General features: G+C 39.0%; 1 protein-coding gene and 1 non-coding gene across 2 annotated transcripts in view; one reads left to right on the top strand and one right to left on the bottom strand.

The window, feature by feature from the left end:
* CDH2 (cadherin 2) overlaps nucleotides 1–15,097 on the bottom strand; it is a 209,055-nt gene that overhangs the window by 34,677 nt on the left and 159,281 nt on the right. The window contains exons 7-11 of the mRNA XM_034995826.1: nucleotides 13,797–13,969; nucleotides 5,147–5,284; nucleotides 4,289–4,474; nucleotides 1,750–2,003; nucleotides 651–793 (exon numbers count right to left, since the gene is read on the bottom strand). Of these exons, the coding sequence (XP_034851717.1) occupies nucleotides 651–793; nucleotides 1,750–2,003; nucleotides 4,289–4,474; nucleotides 5,147–5,284; nucleotides 13,797–13,969 (894 nt within the window). The remainder of the gene's footprint in view (nucleotides 1–650; nucleotides 794–1,749; nucleotides 2,004–4,288; nucleotides 4,475–5,146; nucleotides 5,285–13,796; nucleotides 13,970–15,097) is intronic.
* On the top strand, nucleotides 13,095–13,201 carry LOC118004836. The gene has a single exon (XR_004677713.1). It is a non-coding gene; the product is annotated as a U6 spliceosomal RNA (small nuclear RNA).

Here is a 15,097-nt window from a genome sequence, read left to right as displayed (position 1 = left end):
ATCACCAGGTTTACGTAAGTCATTTTTGTCTTATATAACTAAAGAAAGAAAAAAAGAAAGAAAGAAAAAAAGAGGGCTATTTATTAATCTCAATCATTTAGAATACAGCAGACACCCAGAAAGGAAAAAAAAGGGCCTAGACTGTATGTTCCAAAACTAACACACAAAAGCTTGTGTATTCACTTATCTCACTTTACACATGCAACTAAGAATCTCCTATCCATGGCGGACTAGAGGTGGAGAATTACAAAGAGAAAAAAATGCTAGAGACAGACCAACTGATGTCAGTAAATAGACTGACCGTAAGAAATATAAAAAGATCGCCTCAAGGCCACTGAGGCACGAGGCTAGACTCGCAGTAAGGCGCAGTCAATGTGTCTCAGGGCAGAAGTCTGCAGAGGTTTGTCATCACAATCTGAGTTTGACACTGAGGGCATGTGGACATTGCGAACATTATAGAGGATAGGGAACATGTGAGAACACCCAGCAGAAATAGAAAATAGACATAGGGGCCTCAGCTTAATAAAGGTCAGTTTTCTAAACAATTGAGTTTGGGAGAAAACCTTGTTTCTCGATGATGCATTCGTGATGAGGCTCTACTCTCTTTAACAACATACACGGTAATACAGTGACCATATTTAATTACGTACCATTGTCAGAAGCAAGGAAAGTAGCATTATATATATTGTTTTTCACGTTTGGTGATTCTCTGTCCAAAACAGCGATTGTTGTTATTTGCCCGTTCACGGGATCTATTTTTAGCCAATTGGCAGGATCAGACAATTTTGTGTATCTACAAAATGAAAGCATTAGTAAATTTAAATTTTTCGATATACTTAAAAAATAACTACACTACACAGAACTACAGTCTTCAAAGAAAATGCCACTGAGTCTATATAAAGTAGATTTCTATGTATCAGTCGGTTTATCAGCTTAAACTCCTTTTTATTCTGGGTGGAGGCTAAGTTTTTCAAGCTCAGATAACCAATAAAGATCGGAAAAAATTTCCTGTTTTGAAAGGTAAAAAGTTGTAGGAGTTCAATATGCCTATTAGTTAGCTATTTATCTATCTTGATATCAACGTATAGAGAAATGCAATAGATATGCATTTATCTGTTAGCAGCAATTCTGAAAGAAGTTAAATTAAATATGAGCTAATTTAAAAAATTATCATCACCAGCAATGGATAATAGTCATGTGGGGTATGCTCTGCCAACAATCTACTCCCTCATCAGGAAGGATAAATTAGATTTTGCTGAGGTTGGAAATCTTTACAGATATGTTTTATAAGTCCTATAACTACTGCACAGGTAAGAGGCAAAAATAATTAGCTCTTATATCTTGTTTTTGGCATGAGTTTTCCTTTTTTCCTGATGTGTGGAGAAGAGATGAATGTTACAGCTCCCGAGCCCTATTTACTCTCAGTGAAAACTTTTTGCAACATTTGATATAAAAGCACTGGCTAAATTATTATGAAATATAAAAAGATAAAAGGGGGCAGAGAAAAAAGAGGCAGGGAACATTTTTTTCCTCAAATAATACATGAGTAGAGCCATTCTTCTATTTCCTATCTGATATACTCATTGATTTATTTCCTGACAGGAAGCTTCATCAAGGAATTAAAAATAATTTTGTAATGAGTCGTTTTGGTTCCAGTTCAAATTTCTCATTCAAAAGGTAGATAAATTTTGTGCACAACACAGAACATGAAGTGAATTTTGAAAAAATGCCACGAGTGGCATTTGATACCTAATATTTTGCTGCATGTATCGATCTGGGTCCTGAGCAGTGAATGTTGTTAACATGGTTCCAGCATGAAGGCCTTCTTCTTGGCGAATGATCTTGGGATTTGGGGCAAAATAAGGGTTTTCATTCACATCAATGACTGTGACAGACACAGTTGCAGTTGACTGAGGTGGGTGCTGGATACCCTTGGCTAATGGCACTTGATTTTCAGCAGCGACAGTGAGGACAAACATCCTGTTTGTTTCAAAGTCAATTGGCTGGGGAAAAAAAAAAAAGAAACCATATTTTTGCAGGAAATAAGAATATTTGTATTCTACAGTTTTCAACTCCATTTCCAAAACATTAATTTTTCATTCTCTGCACCATAGGTTCCTCTCAAATGTCTGGAAAACATGCATTAGCATGGCCAATGATTGAAATATTTATCACAATTGAGCCTGTTTGTCTAAGATGTCTGTAAATCTCAGGTACTTTATTGATTTATGTTAACAAAATAATGTGTATTACTATTGCACTGATTGCATCAGCTACATCTAAAAACTGGATTATTCTTAAGAACAGCATCGTTAACCAAAAATACTAAATAGTCTGAGGTCAAGTGAGAACCCGAATGTCTAGATTATACTCTCAAACGTTGGTATCAAGACCACTCCTCATCCAGGAGACCTTTTATATCTGTGATGAAGTGCAAAAAAACCCCAAGAAACCAAAGCCCCCAAACTATAAAATCCAATTTTTTCATAAAACAAAAACTTAATTCTATTTAAATTTTAAATTTAAATTCTATTTAAAAATAACATTCATAATTTGAAACACATTTTAAAGTACAGACATGTACACACACTTATGAAAAATAATAGTGTTTGTAGGCTTTTTCTTGTTTTTGTTTTTCCCTTACTTAGCAAACCAAAACTCTGGCTGTCTCCCCAAAAGAATTTTAGGTATTCTACTGGTCTGTGAGAACCCCTAATCTAAGAACAACACTTTAGATAGAGGCAATGCACAAATAACCCACAATGTAAATATTAACTTCCAAATTTCCACTGAATCCTACTGTCAACAGAAGAGTTACCAGGAGTCAAGTGATCAGACTGGACTTTCATTTCCACTCTTGATTTCCCCTGATCACCTTCCAGTGGGGGTGCAGATAAACACTACTGTGCCATAAGAATTTGAAAAAAACAAAAGAGCTTGACAAGCTCTCATGCCCTCCTAGATGGTCTAGGAAGGATTAAGAGTGAAGCTAATGAGAAAGCCCCATTATTAGTTTCCTACCCTAGACCACCTCCTCAAAACCTTCAAACACAGAGTTTCTTTTTCTCTCACTCTAAAATCTCCAATTCAACTTCCCTTTCTCAACTATTCTAAACAAGACAGTATAGAAGCCAGAAAGTAGAATTCTTTGAGTGATTTCATTAGCTACATGAAAAGTCCAGGACATAATATTTATTTATGCTACGTGGTATGCGCAAGTCTGTCCTTAAATGCGTATTAAGTGTATCCCTCAGAACGATGCTATGACTTCGATACTGTAATCCTCCCTACTTTCCGCATGAGGACCCTGAGGCTCAGAGAGGTTCCACAACTTGCCGTGCTCACACCACTCCCAAAAGCAGGGCTGGGATTCGAACACAAATGGTCTGGGTCTGGGGTGTGCTTCCTGATCGCTATGTTCTTCCCTATGCAGAGAAATTTCCAACGCCCACTTCCTCCCAGGGGAAATTCCCATTTTACTCACACGCATATGAAATTCTAGGCAACGGACCCCTCAGAGCACCCTCCTAGGCAAGATCCACATTTGGGTTCACTTACAAATCAACTGTTGGGATGTGAGGCAAGGAAACACATCTCTTCACTGGGGGCTCGAAGGAAGAGATGCTCACTTTAAGGAACTTTTACATTATAGCTACATATTTATTACCCGTGAAGTTAACATGCCCTTGCTTCTAGCGCTCAGTGTTTGGTTTGTTCGATTTTTGACAATTAAAACATTGTCTTGAATATAGCATTTAAAAACAGGAATATAAATTCATAACATTTTCAGAATGTAGGCCCTCTTTGTCCCTACTCATCCCCTTTTACTTTTGTGATATTTTCTGGTTTGTTCTCTGAGTCAATACTCAAAAGGCACCTTGAGAATAACAGGTGTGGGGCATCCTTCCTAATAGCTATCAATTGGCGATCAATACTTCAGGGTGTGCCATCTCACGAACACATCTAACTACACGGACAGTCAACACTGTGGAGGGCAGTCCTGTCTTCAGAATGTTAAAATTGTCCAAAATGACTGAAACCCAGTCGTATTCCAGAGACAATGTGAGAACATTTATGTTGGCCCCAACGTAGCCTCAACATAAACTAAACAAAAAACCAAAAAACAAATGTGACTCCCCAAAATATATTAATTCTAGATTTAAAGGTGTCTCAAAGAAAAAAAACAAGACGAAACCCTAAGATACAAAAGGAAACTATGGGTGAGGGAGCATGGACTGGTCAATGCAGGGTGCCTGTCAGAGAGATCAGCGGCCCAAGTGGCACTTACCTTGACTACGGTGACGAGGCCGTCATTGCTGTTCGGGTCTGTCTGAATGGCAAAGCGCCCCGTAGGATCCCCGCCGCTGATCCTGTACGCGGCATTCCAGGCTGGCGTGTGGGGCTGATCCTTATCGGTCACAGTTAGATTCGCTACTATGACATCTACCCTGTTTTCAGGGACTTCACCATAGAACTACAAAAAAAACAAACCTCGGTCAGAGGAGTGACCTGGTGAAAGACAGAGTGTCTTGATGACCACACTGCCCTGATTTTACTGCCCCATTGAATCTTTATTACACACACTAAATGAGGAAATCGGTAATGCAGGTAATCACAGCATTTATGTTTCACTTTAAAAATACTATCGCTTTTCTCAGCAGTCAAAATTTCTTCCAAATGATGTTACAGTTTCATTAATATTAAAATTAGTGTCCATTTGTGAGTATCTGGGTGATTAATGCAGGGTTGGAGAAAAGGACTTGTCTGAGGGAAATAATTTTCCTCAAGAAATAATATTTATATTCTCGACAAAGTTGCATAAATCAGTCATGTAATATCCGTTCAATTTCATGCACCTGAAAATACTTATAAATATTCTGTTATAACAGCACCAAGTATTTTTAGGCCATTTCTTCCACGTGGCATATTTTAACAACTTCATCAGTGGACCTGGGAGACTAGGAGAAAACAAATTACTCAGGTGCCTCATTTAAAAGTCCTGGTGACAGAAAACGTCTGAGAGCGTAGCCAATCTACAACGAGGGTAAGCAAGGTCTACCTCTATTTAATGCATTTATTATTCATGACAAAACTCCTCAGTAACGGACCACAGACCTAAGTTTTGTGAGTGACAGTCTGTACTTACCGTCATGGCAGTAAACTCTGGAGGATTGTCATTGACATCTGTCACCGTGATGACAGCCGTAGCTGTGTTTGAAAGACCATATGTGGGATTGCCTTCCATGTCTGTAGCTTGAATTATTAATGTATACTGCTGCACTTTCTAGAAAGACAAAAAGATAACACCTTAGATGAAACTAATTCCTCAAGTAGACACAGCAGTTGTTCTGTAAATAGCTCTTTATTACACACAGAAAGCACAGCATCATTCATTCTGATTAACATTGCTTGAAATTTCCCAAGTGGAGCCAACTTTTAACTTGAGAAGCACAGGTCTGGTTCTTGTCTAGAGAGGTGACGTGTATTTTCACCTCTACTTGTGGAAAAGATCGCATTGTAGATGTGTGAAATTCACAGAGAAGCGGAAACTTCCATCTGGTCTCAACCTTCCCCTTTCTTCTGAACTTCACAACATTGTGATCAAGCATTCAAGTCATTTGGCTTGTGTTTACTTTCTCATATGTTAGTTTCTACCCAGTTTAGAATACTAAAGACAATGAAAAATCTTGGTAGAGTATATATATATGTATACATATATATATACGCATATATACACATATATATACGTTTTCACATATTTCATTTTACAGAGTATGCTTTCTTTTAATATATTCTCATATAAGTTCTATTATAACAAGGTTGATAGAGTATTTTCTCCTACTTTCCATTAGTACATACTATTCACAACTATGTAGGAGAGATATGTTCTTAAGTGAAGTTAAAACCTAATTAGAGGGTTTATGTTTATGTCTTTAGTTGTAACTAAGGAACACAGTGGTACTTAATTGTTGCATACTCAATGGATTGCCATTTTGATCTAACACTCATTGCACCCACATACCTAGGAGGGACATAGATACATCTGCACGTAGATCGCTATTACCAAATAGGTATCACTGCTTTTAAATTCCAAACTGAAAAATTTTAAAATATTTTATGTATGCCTGTATTTATTTATTTATTTATTTGAGAAGGAGAGAGAGAGAGCAGGGAGAGAGGCAGGGAGGAGGGAGAGGAAGAGGGAGAGAATCTCAAGCAGGCTCTGAGCTGAGCTCAGCCCCTGATGCGGGGCTCGATCTCGTGACCCTGAGATCATGACCTGAGCCTGATGCAGGGCTCGATCTCATGACCCTGAGATCATGACCTGAGCCAAAACCTTCACCAAAATGGTGAAGGACCACCCAGGAGCCCCATCTGAATTGAGTTTTTAAAAGAGGGAGCCAAATTAAGCTGCACTGTATCTAAGAGAATATCTACAGACTGTCTGAGAAGTCTATAGCACTAGCTGACAAATACACTTTATATTATGCTAACCAAAATGATTTTCTAAAGTCATTTGAAATCTCTGTGGAAACTGGCACATATAAAAATATAGATCTTTTTCATAAATGTTAAAACATTCTGAACAACAAAACACTTCTTCATACAAAAATAAACTGTCACTGCAAAGCACAGTTTTCCCTGATTCTAAATATAGCTAACATTATGAATGGCCATTCTTAAGGGATTTCTGGAGCTGGCTGGAACAGACACAAATTGTAGCTTTTGATTTAGTTTGTTAGTGGGAAGGGCAAGGAAGAAGAAACGGGTAGGAGAAAAAGCCAAACCCCACACATCTGATTTGAAGTCTCTGTCCACCCAAATGCCAAACTCTAGCAGTTATTTATTTGTCTTCCTAAAAAAGAAAATACCACTTACTTGAATTATAAAAAAAAAAAAAAAGAAACAAAGGAATAGTGCTAGTTGAGCCCTGTAAATTTTTTCTTAACCCATAACACCTCACCAGCATGCTTACGTAGGCTAAAATATTTCTCAATGATTTCCTTTCCCAATCAAGTGTCATTTCAGCTTAATGTTCTCATGGTTAGTGAGAGAATTTTGTAGGGCACTCAGTTCAACTTCCTAGCTGAAAATCATGAAAATAAAAATTTGTTACGACTTTGAAAGCAATTCTGTTAGTTATTTGCAGAAGCAGATGAACATTTTCAAAAAAAGGAAGAAGTTTTTCTTATTGTTGTTGTTAAAGAAGATAAAAAACCCACACAGATATTGTATGGAAATATGGTTCTTTGTTAATGTCTGCTCTTTAAATTATAATGTCTACTTTAAAATTATATAAGCATAATATATATAATTTTCCACTGAGCTGAAATATTGGGATCAGTAGCTAATACATGACATTTCCTACTACTTCAAGTTAGTCTTAGAATCTTTAAGCTACAAAAGAACATTGTTATTTCTAAAATACAATGTCTCTCCAAATAAAAAAAAAAATCCGACTTGGTAAATGATATAATCTCCATTTTCAAATGCTTGGTTGGTAAAATGTTCTTACATTTAGTAAGGAAGACATGACAGCCTGTTTTAGACAACCAAACTATTTAGGGCTTCTTGCCTAATTTAGTCCCTGGGCATCTGGTTCTGAATGACTGACATTCAGATTCCATAAGAATTTGACTTCCCACCGTCAATCCCATATCTGGTCAAGGGGACTTTGCTTAAAAACGTTTCCTTATTTCCTCTTCTAGGTGGGTAAAATCTCAACTCATGTATTTGCTATCAATCCTTCCCTGTGACTCATCCATCTTACTTATCAAAGCAATGTATCACCTTTCATCCACTTACCCTACACCTTGAGCTTTTTGTATCTACTTTCAAATGCCTATTGTGACCCTACACCACTGCCTCTGGTATTTCCCTCAGGCTAGAACGGTGCTTCTCAATGGAGGTAATTTTGCCCCCCCCCCCCAAGGGGACATTTGACCATTCCCGGGACATTTTTGGTTAACACAGTTGGGGGTTGCTACTGACACCTAATGGATGACCACAGAGGCCAGACTGAGATGCTGTTAGGCATCCCACTACACAGGACAGCCCCCCATCAAAAAGATTTATCCAATCCAGTATGTCAACAGTGCCAAGGTTGAGAAACTATGGGCTTCAGGACCCTCCCCTTCACCCTGAGCCTGGCAAAGACAAAGCGGAAAAGCCACCCCAGAGAGGACTTCAGAAAGTCCTGGAGGCAGAGCTGCTGGACTGTCATGGGTACACCTTTATCACTGTTTCTAGTTTATATGGCTGCTATCAATCCATATGTCTGTCTTCCTGGTTATGTACACACAAACACACGGTCCTCCTCAGGCCCCTGCTTTGTTCATGTCTGTGTCATTGGTACACAGACTAATGCCTGAACAGAGTAAGCGAGTGATAAATGCCTTTGACTTGGTGGTTGGATGGGTGAATGGATGAGAAATCCTGGGCTTTGCCTTTCACTATAAAAATCATTCCAGGTTTGGGAAAACCCATCTTATTTACATGGTAGCTGTTATTTATTCATTAAATCATACACTGGGAGTATAAACTAGCTAATTTCCCAAACTACAGTGATTCACACACCATCTTCCCAATGCTGACTTATCCTCATATTTCTGTATCATGAGTCACGTAACATTTATCTTGACATTCACCCCCTTTTAAAAAACTTAATTTATTGTAAAAGTACCATAAATGGAAGACCAACATCACCTGCCATAAATATAACTGTAAAAATAAACACACTATAATCCTTGTACTCTGGCAGTCTCTACTTGATGGAGTAGCATCTGAAGACTTGTGGTCTCCAGTTTTCTCAAGAGGCTTCCCCACATGTATCAGTAAAAATCATCACACCTGTGCACCACACTTTTGAAACACTGAACTAAAGTGACATGAGCGAATGAAGAAGTGAGAGCATTCGGTCGTTCATTCAGTTTGGCACACATTTAATGAATGTCTACTAGATGTCAGGCAATGTAGTATTTACTTGGATAAAATAATGAATGACGCCAGAGATAGCCTTGATATCCTTAAGTGATGGAGGCAACCATTAATGGATCACAGGAGCAGATGTACAAAGCACTTGTAGTAAGAGTTGGAAGGAGTGATGCGGGGACTTCAGCAGGGGCATTCAAACCAGTCCTCAAAGTCTGGAGGGAAGAATGAATGCAAGAGACGTTTTGGGGGTAAATTGAGAGGAACCGGACAACTAAATTTATCAGTGGATGGATGGCAGTGCATGGTAAAGGCAGGTAGACCGTGATCTTGGGAGACTGGGGAGGTGGCACTGGTCACATGAAATGGGAAATTGATCAGGAATCAGATTTAGGGAGATGATAGATTGCTCTTGGATGCACTGGGTTAGGGGATCGACAACTAAGTAATAATGTCATGAGAACTTAGAAGATAAGTATAGGTTTGTGACGCTGTTCAAATTCTTAAACGGGAAGCTCCAGTTCCTTCACCTGTGAAATGCGGCTGATCGTACCATCTATCTTGTATGTCTGGAGTCTAAAAATTTTTTTGAATGCTTCATGTATGCTGACATTGTTCTAAGGGCCTTGATAAGAAAAAAAAAATAACATTTTTTGAGACTGAGTACTAACGACCTGCCAGATACACCGCTAAGCAGTATACATTATCTTATTCAGTCCTCACAATAATCCCATAAGGCAGGTGGACATTTTTTTTTAAAGATTTTATTGATTTATTTGACAGAGAGAGACACAGCGAGAGAGGGAACACAAGCAGGGGTAGTGGGAGAGGGAGAAGCAGACCTTCCATTGAGCAGGGAGCCCGATGCGGGACTTGATCCCAGGACCCTGGGATCATGATCTGAGCTGAAGGCAGATGCTTAACCGACTGAGCCACCCAGGTGCCCAGATTTTTTTTAATCCTCATTTTCCAGATAAGGAAACCAAGGCTTACGGAGGCAAGGAAGCTTGCACAATGACACCCAGCCATAAGTAGCAGAGACGAGATTTGAACCCAGGTCTCTCTGACTCCAGAGTCTGTACTGTTAATCGCTCCACCGTATTAGTGCCCTCCTAGAAAGTGAGAATACGTGCATGACAAGGGGGCATCCTGAGTGGGTAGGTAGGCAGAAAGCCAAGTATTAAGATGAGGAGGGAGTGGGAACTGAGCGTGAGTGTGGGCTGTCCTTTCAAGGAGTATGGTGTTGAAAAGAAGGAGAAAATCACGTAATGTGAACATTTCCTCAGGGTTCCTATGCGGGGTGAAAAGGAGCCCATCAGCCTCACCAAATACTGAGAGCAAGAAGGCAGATATAATGTCTACGTGACATAGTCTTTGCCCATCTCGGGGAATGCAGTGACTACTAGGGGTGCCCAGGGAGGGGTTGGGGACTGGCTCTCAGAGAGTGAGGGTCACCCTGCTCTACAGAGATGGGAAAGGAAATCTCCAGGCAGAGGAAACCACAGGAACAAAAGATTTGTACAAGGAGTTTCATGTGGTTGTATGAGTGTTGGACATCACTTGTTCTTCAACAGGAGGCAAGGAATCCCAGGAGGTTAGACCAAAGAAGGCTTTAGGACCAATGTCACAGAGGGTTTGGAGTGCCATGTTACAGAGCTCTGACGTCATCCTAGGGGTTGTGGAGAGTCATTTTACCACAGGGGAGACTCAGCATGTTTACAGATTATAAAGATACTTGTGGGGTTTTAGAAGGGAACCTGTAGGGAAGGGAAGACCAACACAGTGGAACACAGGAGAACATGGAGCTGAGAGCACAACAGAAAGGATCAGTAGGCTTGGAAAACAGGAAGTATTTTTCTTTCTTTGCCATGAGAAAGCAATGCTGAAGAGCCAAAGTGACAGTGCCCACCCAGTAGATGCCGAGGCTGGATTTATGATGGCAACAGAGGAAAACAATAGCTAATATTTATTGGGCACAGTGCTGAATGCTTTATGCCTTGTGTTACATAACCCTTACGACCATCCCACGGGGGAGGTAATATATTTTTATCCCCATTCACAGATGTGGGAACTAAGGTTTCAGGTTAATACACTGAAGGTCAAATAGCCCATAACAGGCAGTCCCAGGATTTACACCCACGGAAGCAGAGGGCGAGCCATCAGTAGTCCTACCCGAAAAGGGCAGGAGATGGACATCAAGGGAAAGGGGTGGAGAAAAGAAAGTGCCAGGAAAAGCCACCGCCAAATAATGCAACCTGAAGAACTGATATTTTTCTAAACCTACAGATTAAAGTAAAATAAAAAACGGAATCTCAGTAAGCATTTCAATGATTACGAGTTCAATCACCTGTAGGTGTCATATATCCTGGGAGAACAACTGAAATTGCTTTTGACAGAAAGAACACTGTGAATTCTAATAGAAATAAAAGAATCTCAGGCCTGCACGAGGCCTGAAGAAGTCAGAGTAATTTATGCCTGGCCTCAGGCAGAATTACCATAAACCATCTGAGATAGATACATTTTTTTCCCCATTAAATGACTTTCAGAAAAGGAAGGTTTTCCATAATTTCCCCTAGTAACTCATTGTTGTGTTTAATAATTTCACTGTCAAGAAGCGATTTCTCACACATGATTCTAACGTTTCTAATCCATTTCCACGTTCATTTCATCGGGGGTGGGGCATGACAGCCTCAGTCCTCTGCAAAATAAACTTAACCACAATTAGGGTACCGCGCCAGGCTTTCATCCTCTAAACTAAATGCAGTCTCTCTAGTTTTTATATATGGCTGGTCTGCTTTAGTAAAATGATCTTTAATTCTCTTTCTTGTCATGAAACAGCCAGACTCAATGCGATAAGAATATTGCCGTGTGCAAACATGAGGAAGCCCCATTTCTGTATCTTCCAATGAAAAGTGTGAATGAAAGAGAAATATTTATATTGGGTATATATACCTACACAGTATATGAGCAACCTGGCACTCAAGAGAGAATGTTAGAAAACACCCCCTATTCTCAAACAAAATATGCATGCATGCTGATTACTGGCATTTAAAAATTGCACTTCATACGGTAATGGAAGAGGTGAAAAGACATGCATGTTCCAAGTATCACTGAATGAAAAGTACTACTGCAAACACTAAATTTCAACTATCTCCAATACAGAATATTCCTGGACAAAGAATCAGTGACACCCGGAAGTTAATAGGTACATGTCACAGGCATACATCTAACTCCTAAGTAAGGCTCCCAGCTCAGTTCAGTTGTGAATAAAGTAATCTTGATTTGTTCATACTACTTTATTAAAGTGCTTCTAGCACTATCTTGCGTATATAATTATTGCAATAGTAATGTTTTCTTCGATCGAATTCAAGTGAATGCTACTGGGGCAAATAAAGCGTCATAAAAACCAACTCCTAAAATCCTTGTCAATAATATTTATTACAGTAGGTATAGTGTTTCCTTTTGACATACATAATCTGAGGTCTCAGATTATGAGACCTCATACTATAAAAGCTGGCTCAGCCAGAAATCTACAAAACACAAATGTCTATGAATTAGCACTTTGATAATTCACTCACACAATGATTACTGATGGTCAATAATGAGCTTGAGAATCTCTTAAGAAAATGGTCAGAACAGCATAGAGAAAGAGTGTAAAAGATTCATTAGGGACAGGGTTTTCGGGAGAGGATATAAGTGGGGCTTAAATAGAAGCATGAAGAAATGGAAGGTTCAAGAGCAAGAAAAAGGTGCAAGGCATTCCTGCTAGAAGGAATCACATGACCAAAACCACAGAGGTGTGTCTGAGGACCAAGGGGTTGAGGTCTGTCACAGTGAGATGAGCATTGAGAATTACCCAAAATGCCCATCCACTCTCAGACTGTGACACTACATGGTATTTCAGTGTTGTCAACATTTTATGCCTTTTTCAACAAAAATTATGCCAGAAGTCTGTCTTTCTCCATTTATAACTTTAAAGGCTTGTCAGTAGAATTAATGCCATTACTAGTCTTCAAGCCTGTTAAGTAAGTTAATCTTAGAGTCAAGGGGAAAATTCTAATAAAGGAGATAATCTCTTTTTACCAAACCAGGTTATCCAGAGAGGCTACAAAACACCTCAGCACACATGTTATTTGTAGCCTCTTAAAAATATGACTGTTGGGGTGCTCACTTCAGCAGCACACATACTAAAACTGGAACAATACAGAGAAGATTAGCATGGCCCCTGCACAAGGATGACACGCGAATGCGTGAAGCGTTCCATATTAAAAAAAAAAAAAAATGACTGTTGGGGCTCTGGGGTGGTGCAGTTGGTTGAGCATCCGACTCTGGGTTTTGGCTCAGGTCATGATCTCAGGGTCATGGGATCGAGCCCTACGTGGGGCTCCACGCTCAGAGCAGAGTCTGCTTGAGACTCTCTCTCCCTCTCCCTCTGCCCCTTCCCACCCCCACCCCACCCCCAAAATAAATAAATAAATCTTAAAAACAATATGACTGTTAAAAATTATCCTAAATTTATGCACACATTATTTGGGCACGGTTTTTAATTTAATTCCTCACAAAAACATTTGAATGTAAGGGAAAACTGAGAAAAATGCCAAGAATTTAAAAAATCAGATACCAGATGTATCTAATGAACTTAGTCAATTATACTCTAAATATTACATGGACCGGCAATGATTTATCCAGTATGCATACATCATTTAACCAATTCAAAGTTCGGTAGAAAATAGCACAAGATTTCTTTAAAAAATTGATATTGAATAATACTGTCTATGTATTATTACCTGGAGATAAACTGCATGTCATACCACGTGCACCTTTAAGATTAAACAACAAATTCAAATAGTTTTTGGTTGGCTTACTTCTCTATCAAGTCCAGCTGCCACTGTGATAATATCACCAGTCTCATTGTTGATTGTAAACATGTTGGGCGAAGGGGTGCTCGGAGCCTGGGACAGGATTCTGTACCTCAGCATCCCGTTTAGGGCATTTGGATCATCCGCATCAATAGCAGTGACCGTCATCACATATGTTCCTAGAACAGTACACATGGAAAATGAATGGTCACCCTGCACTTGAGGGTCTCCTAAATAGATATACCTAAAAGGTGTATTTGCCTTTTGGATCAATCTTAGTTTCACTTTTTCAAAACAAACATTTAGTCACTTAGATTTAATTAAAAATGCTACTGATAAGAACAGCACTCACTTTAAAAAATATAAAACATGGTTTAGATCCTCGAAAGGAAAATTATTAAAAATGTATACATTTGTAAAGACTCATTTTTTTCCATAACTTATAAGTTCACTATATGACTCAAAGAAAAGATCACTTCAGACCTTTATTTATATAAAATGCAAATAATAGTATAGATGCCATTAGCAACATCTTTTATGGCCACTGACACTTTCCCTTTGCCATGTTTTCCTCTGTTATACAATAACATCGAAAATGACATGCTGAGCATGATTCTCCTCAATGCCTAAGTCACTTTCTGAAAGTAAGCTGTGTGCATAACGATGCACACTCCATTTACTCAGGTCATAAGGAATCATTCCATGCATTACTGTTTTGGTACATTGAATAGGGGTTTGGCATTGTGGTTCATTATTTCCTAGGAGATTACAAGAGCAATGTAACAAACTGAGGGACTTCAATTTATTAGATATTTTGGAAAGGAAATCTACAACGCATTAGAATCAAATAAGTTCAAACTAGCTACACACCCTGTGTAATTTAGAAGTAGAGAGAAAAGTAGTTACTATTTAGGAAGGTTTGTTCTGTAGGATGTTTATAAGAACTAGCATATAAAATTTTCCATCTCTAATTTAAATTCGTCACGAGTGCTCTAAGCTCAGTTCTTCTTTAGAACCTCTCCATGCTACAATTTTGCCCCAGAATTCATGAAGGCTTGATCACGTTATTCAAATCTCTTTCCAGAGATTGTCCCTTTGAGTGAGACACTTCTGATTATGTGCCCACTCTACACCCTTATTTTTTTTTAAAGTTCATTGCATATGTGCTTGCTTCCTTGGCTTTTATTTTTCTCCCCTATTAGAATGTAAGCTCCAGTAGGACAGGTTAGGGTTAGGGTTAGGGTTAGGGTTAGGATTAGGGTTAGGGTTAGGGTTAGGAACTACTGTGTCAACACTGTGCCCACAGT

The sequence above is a fragment of the Mirounga leonina genome, unplaced genomic scaffold, assembly GCF_011800145.1.
Source record: "Mirounga leonina isolate KUSES-001 unplaced genomic scaffold, KU_Mleo_1.0 Mir_93, whole genome shotgun sequence".
Taxonomy (NCBI): Eukaryota; Metazoa; Chordata; class Mammalia; order Carnivora; family Phocidae; genus Mirounga; species Mirounga leonina.
The sequence above is the reverse complement of the archived record's forward strand: the minus strand, read 5'-3'. Positions and strand labels throughout refer to the sequence as shown.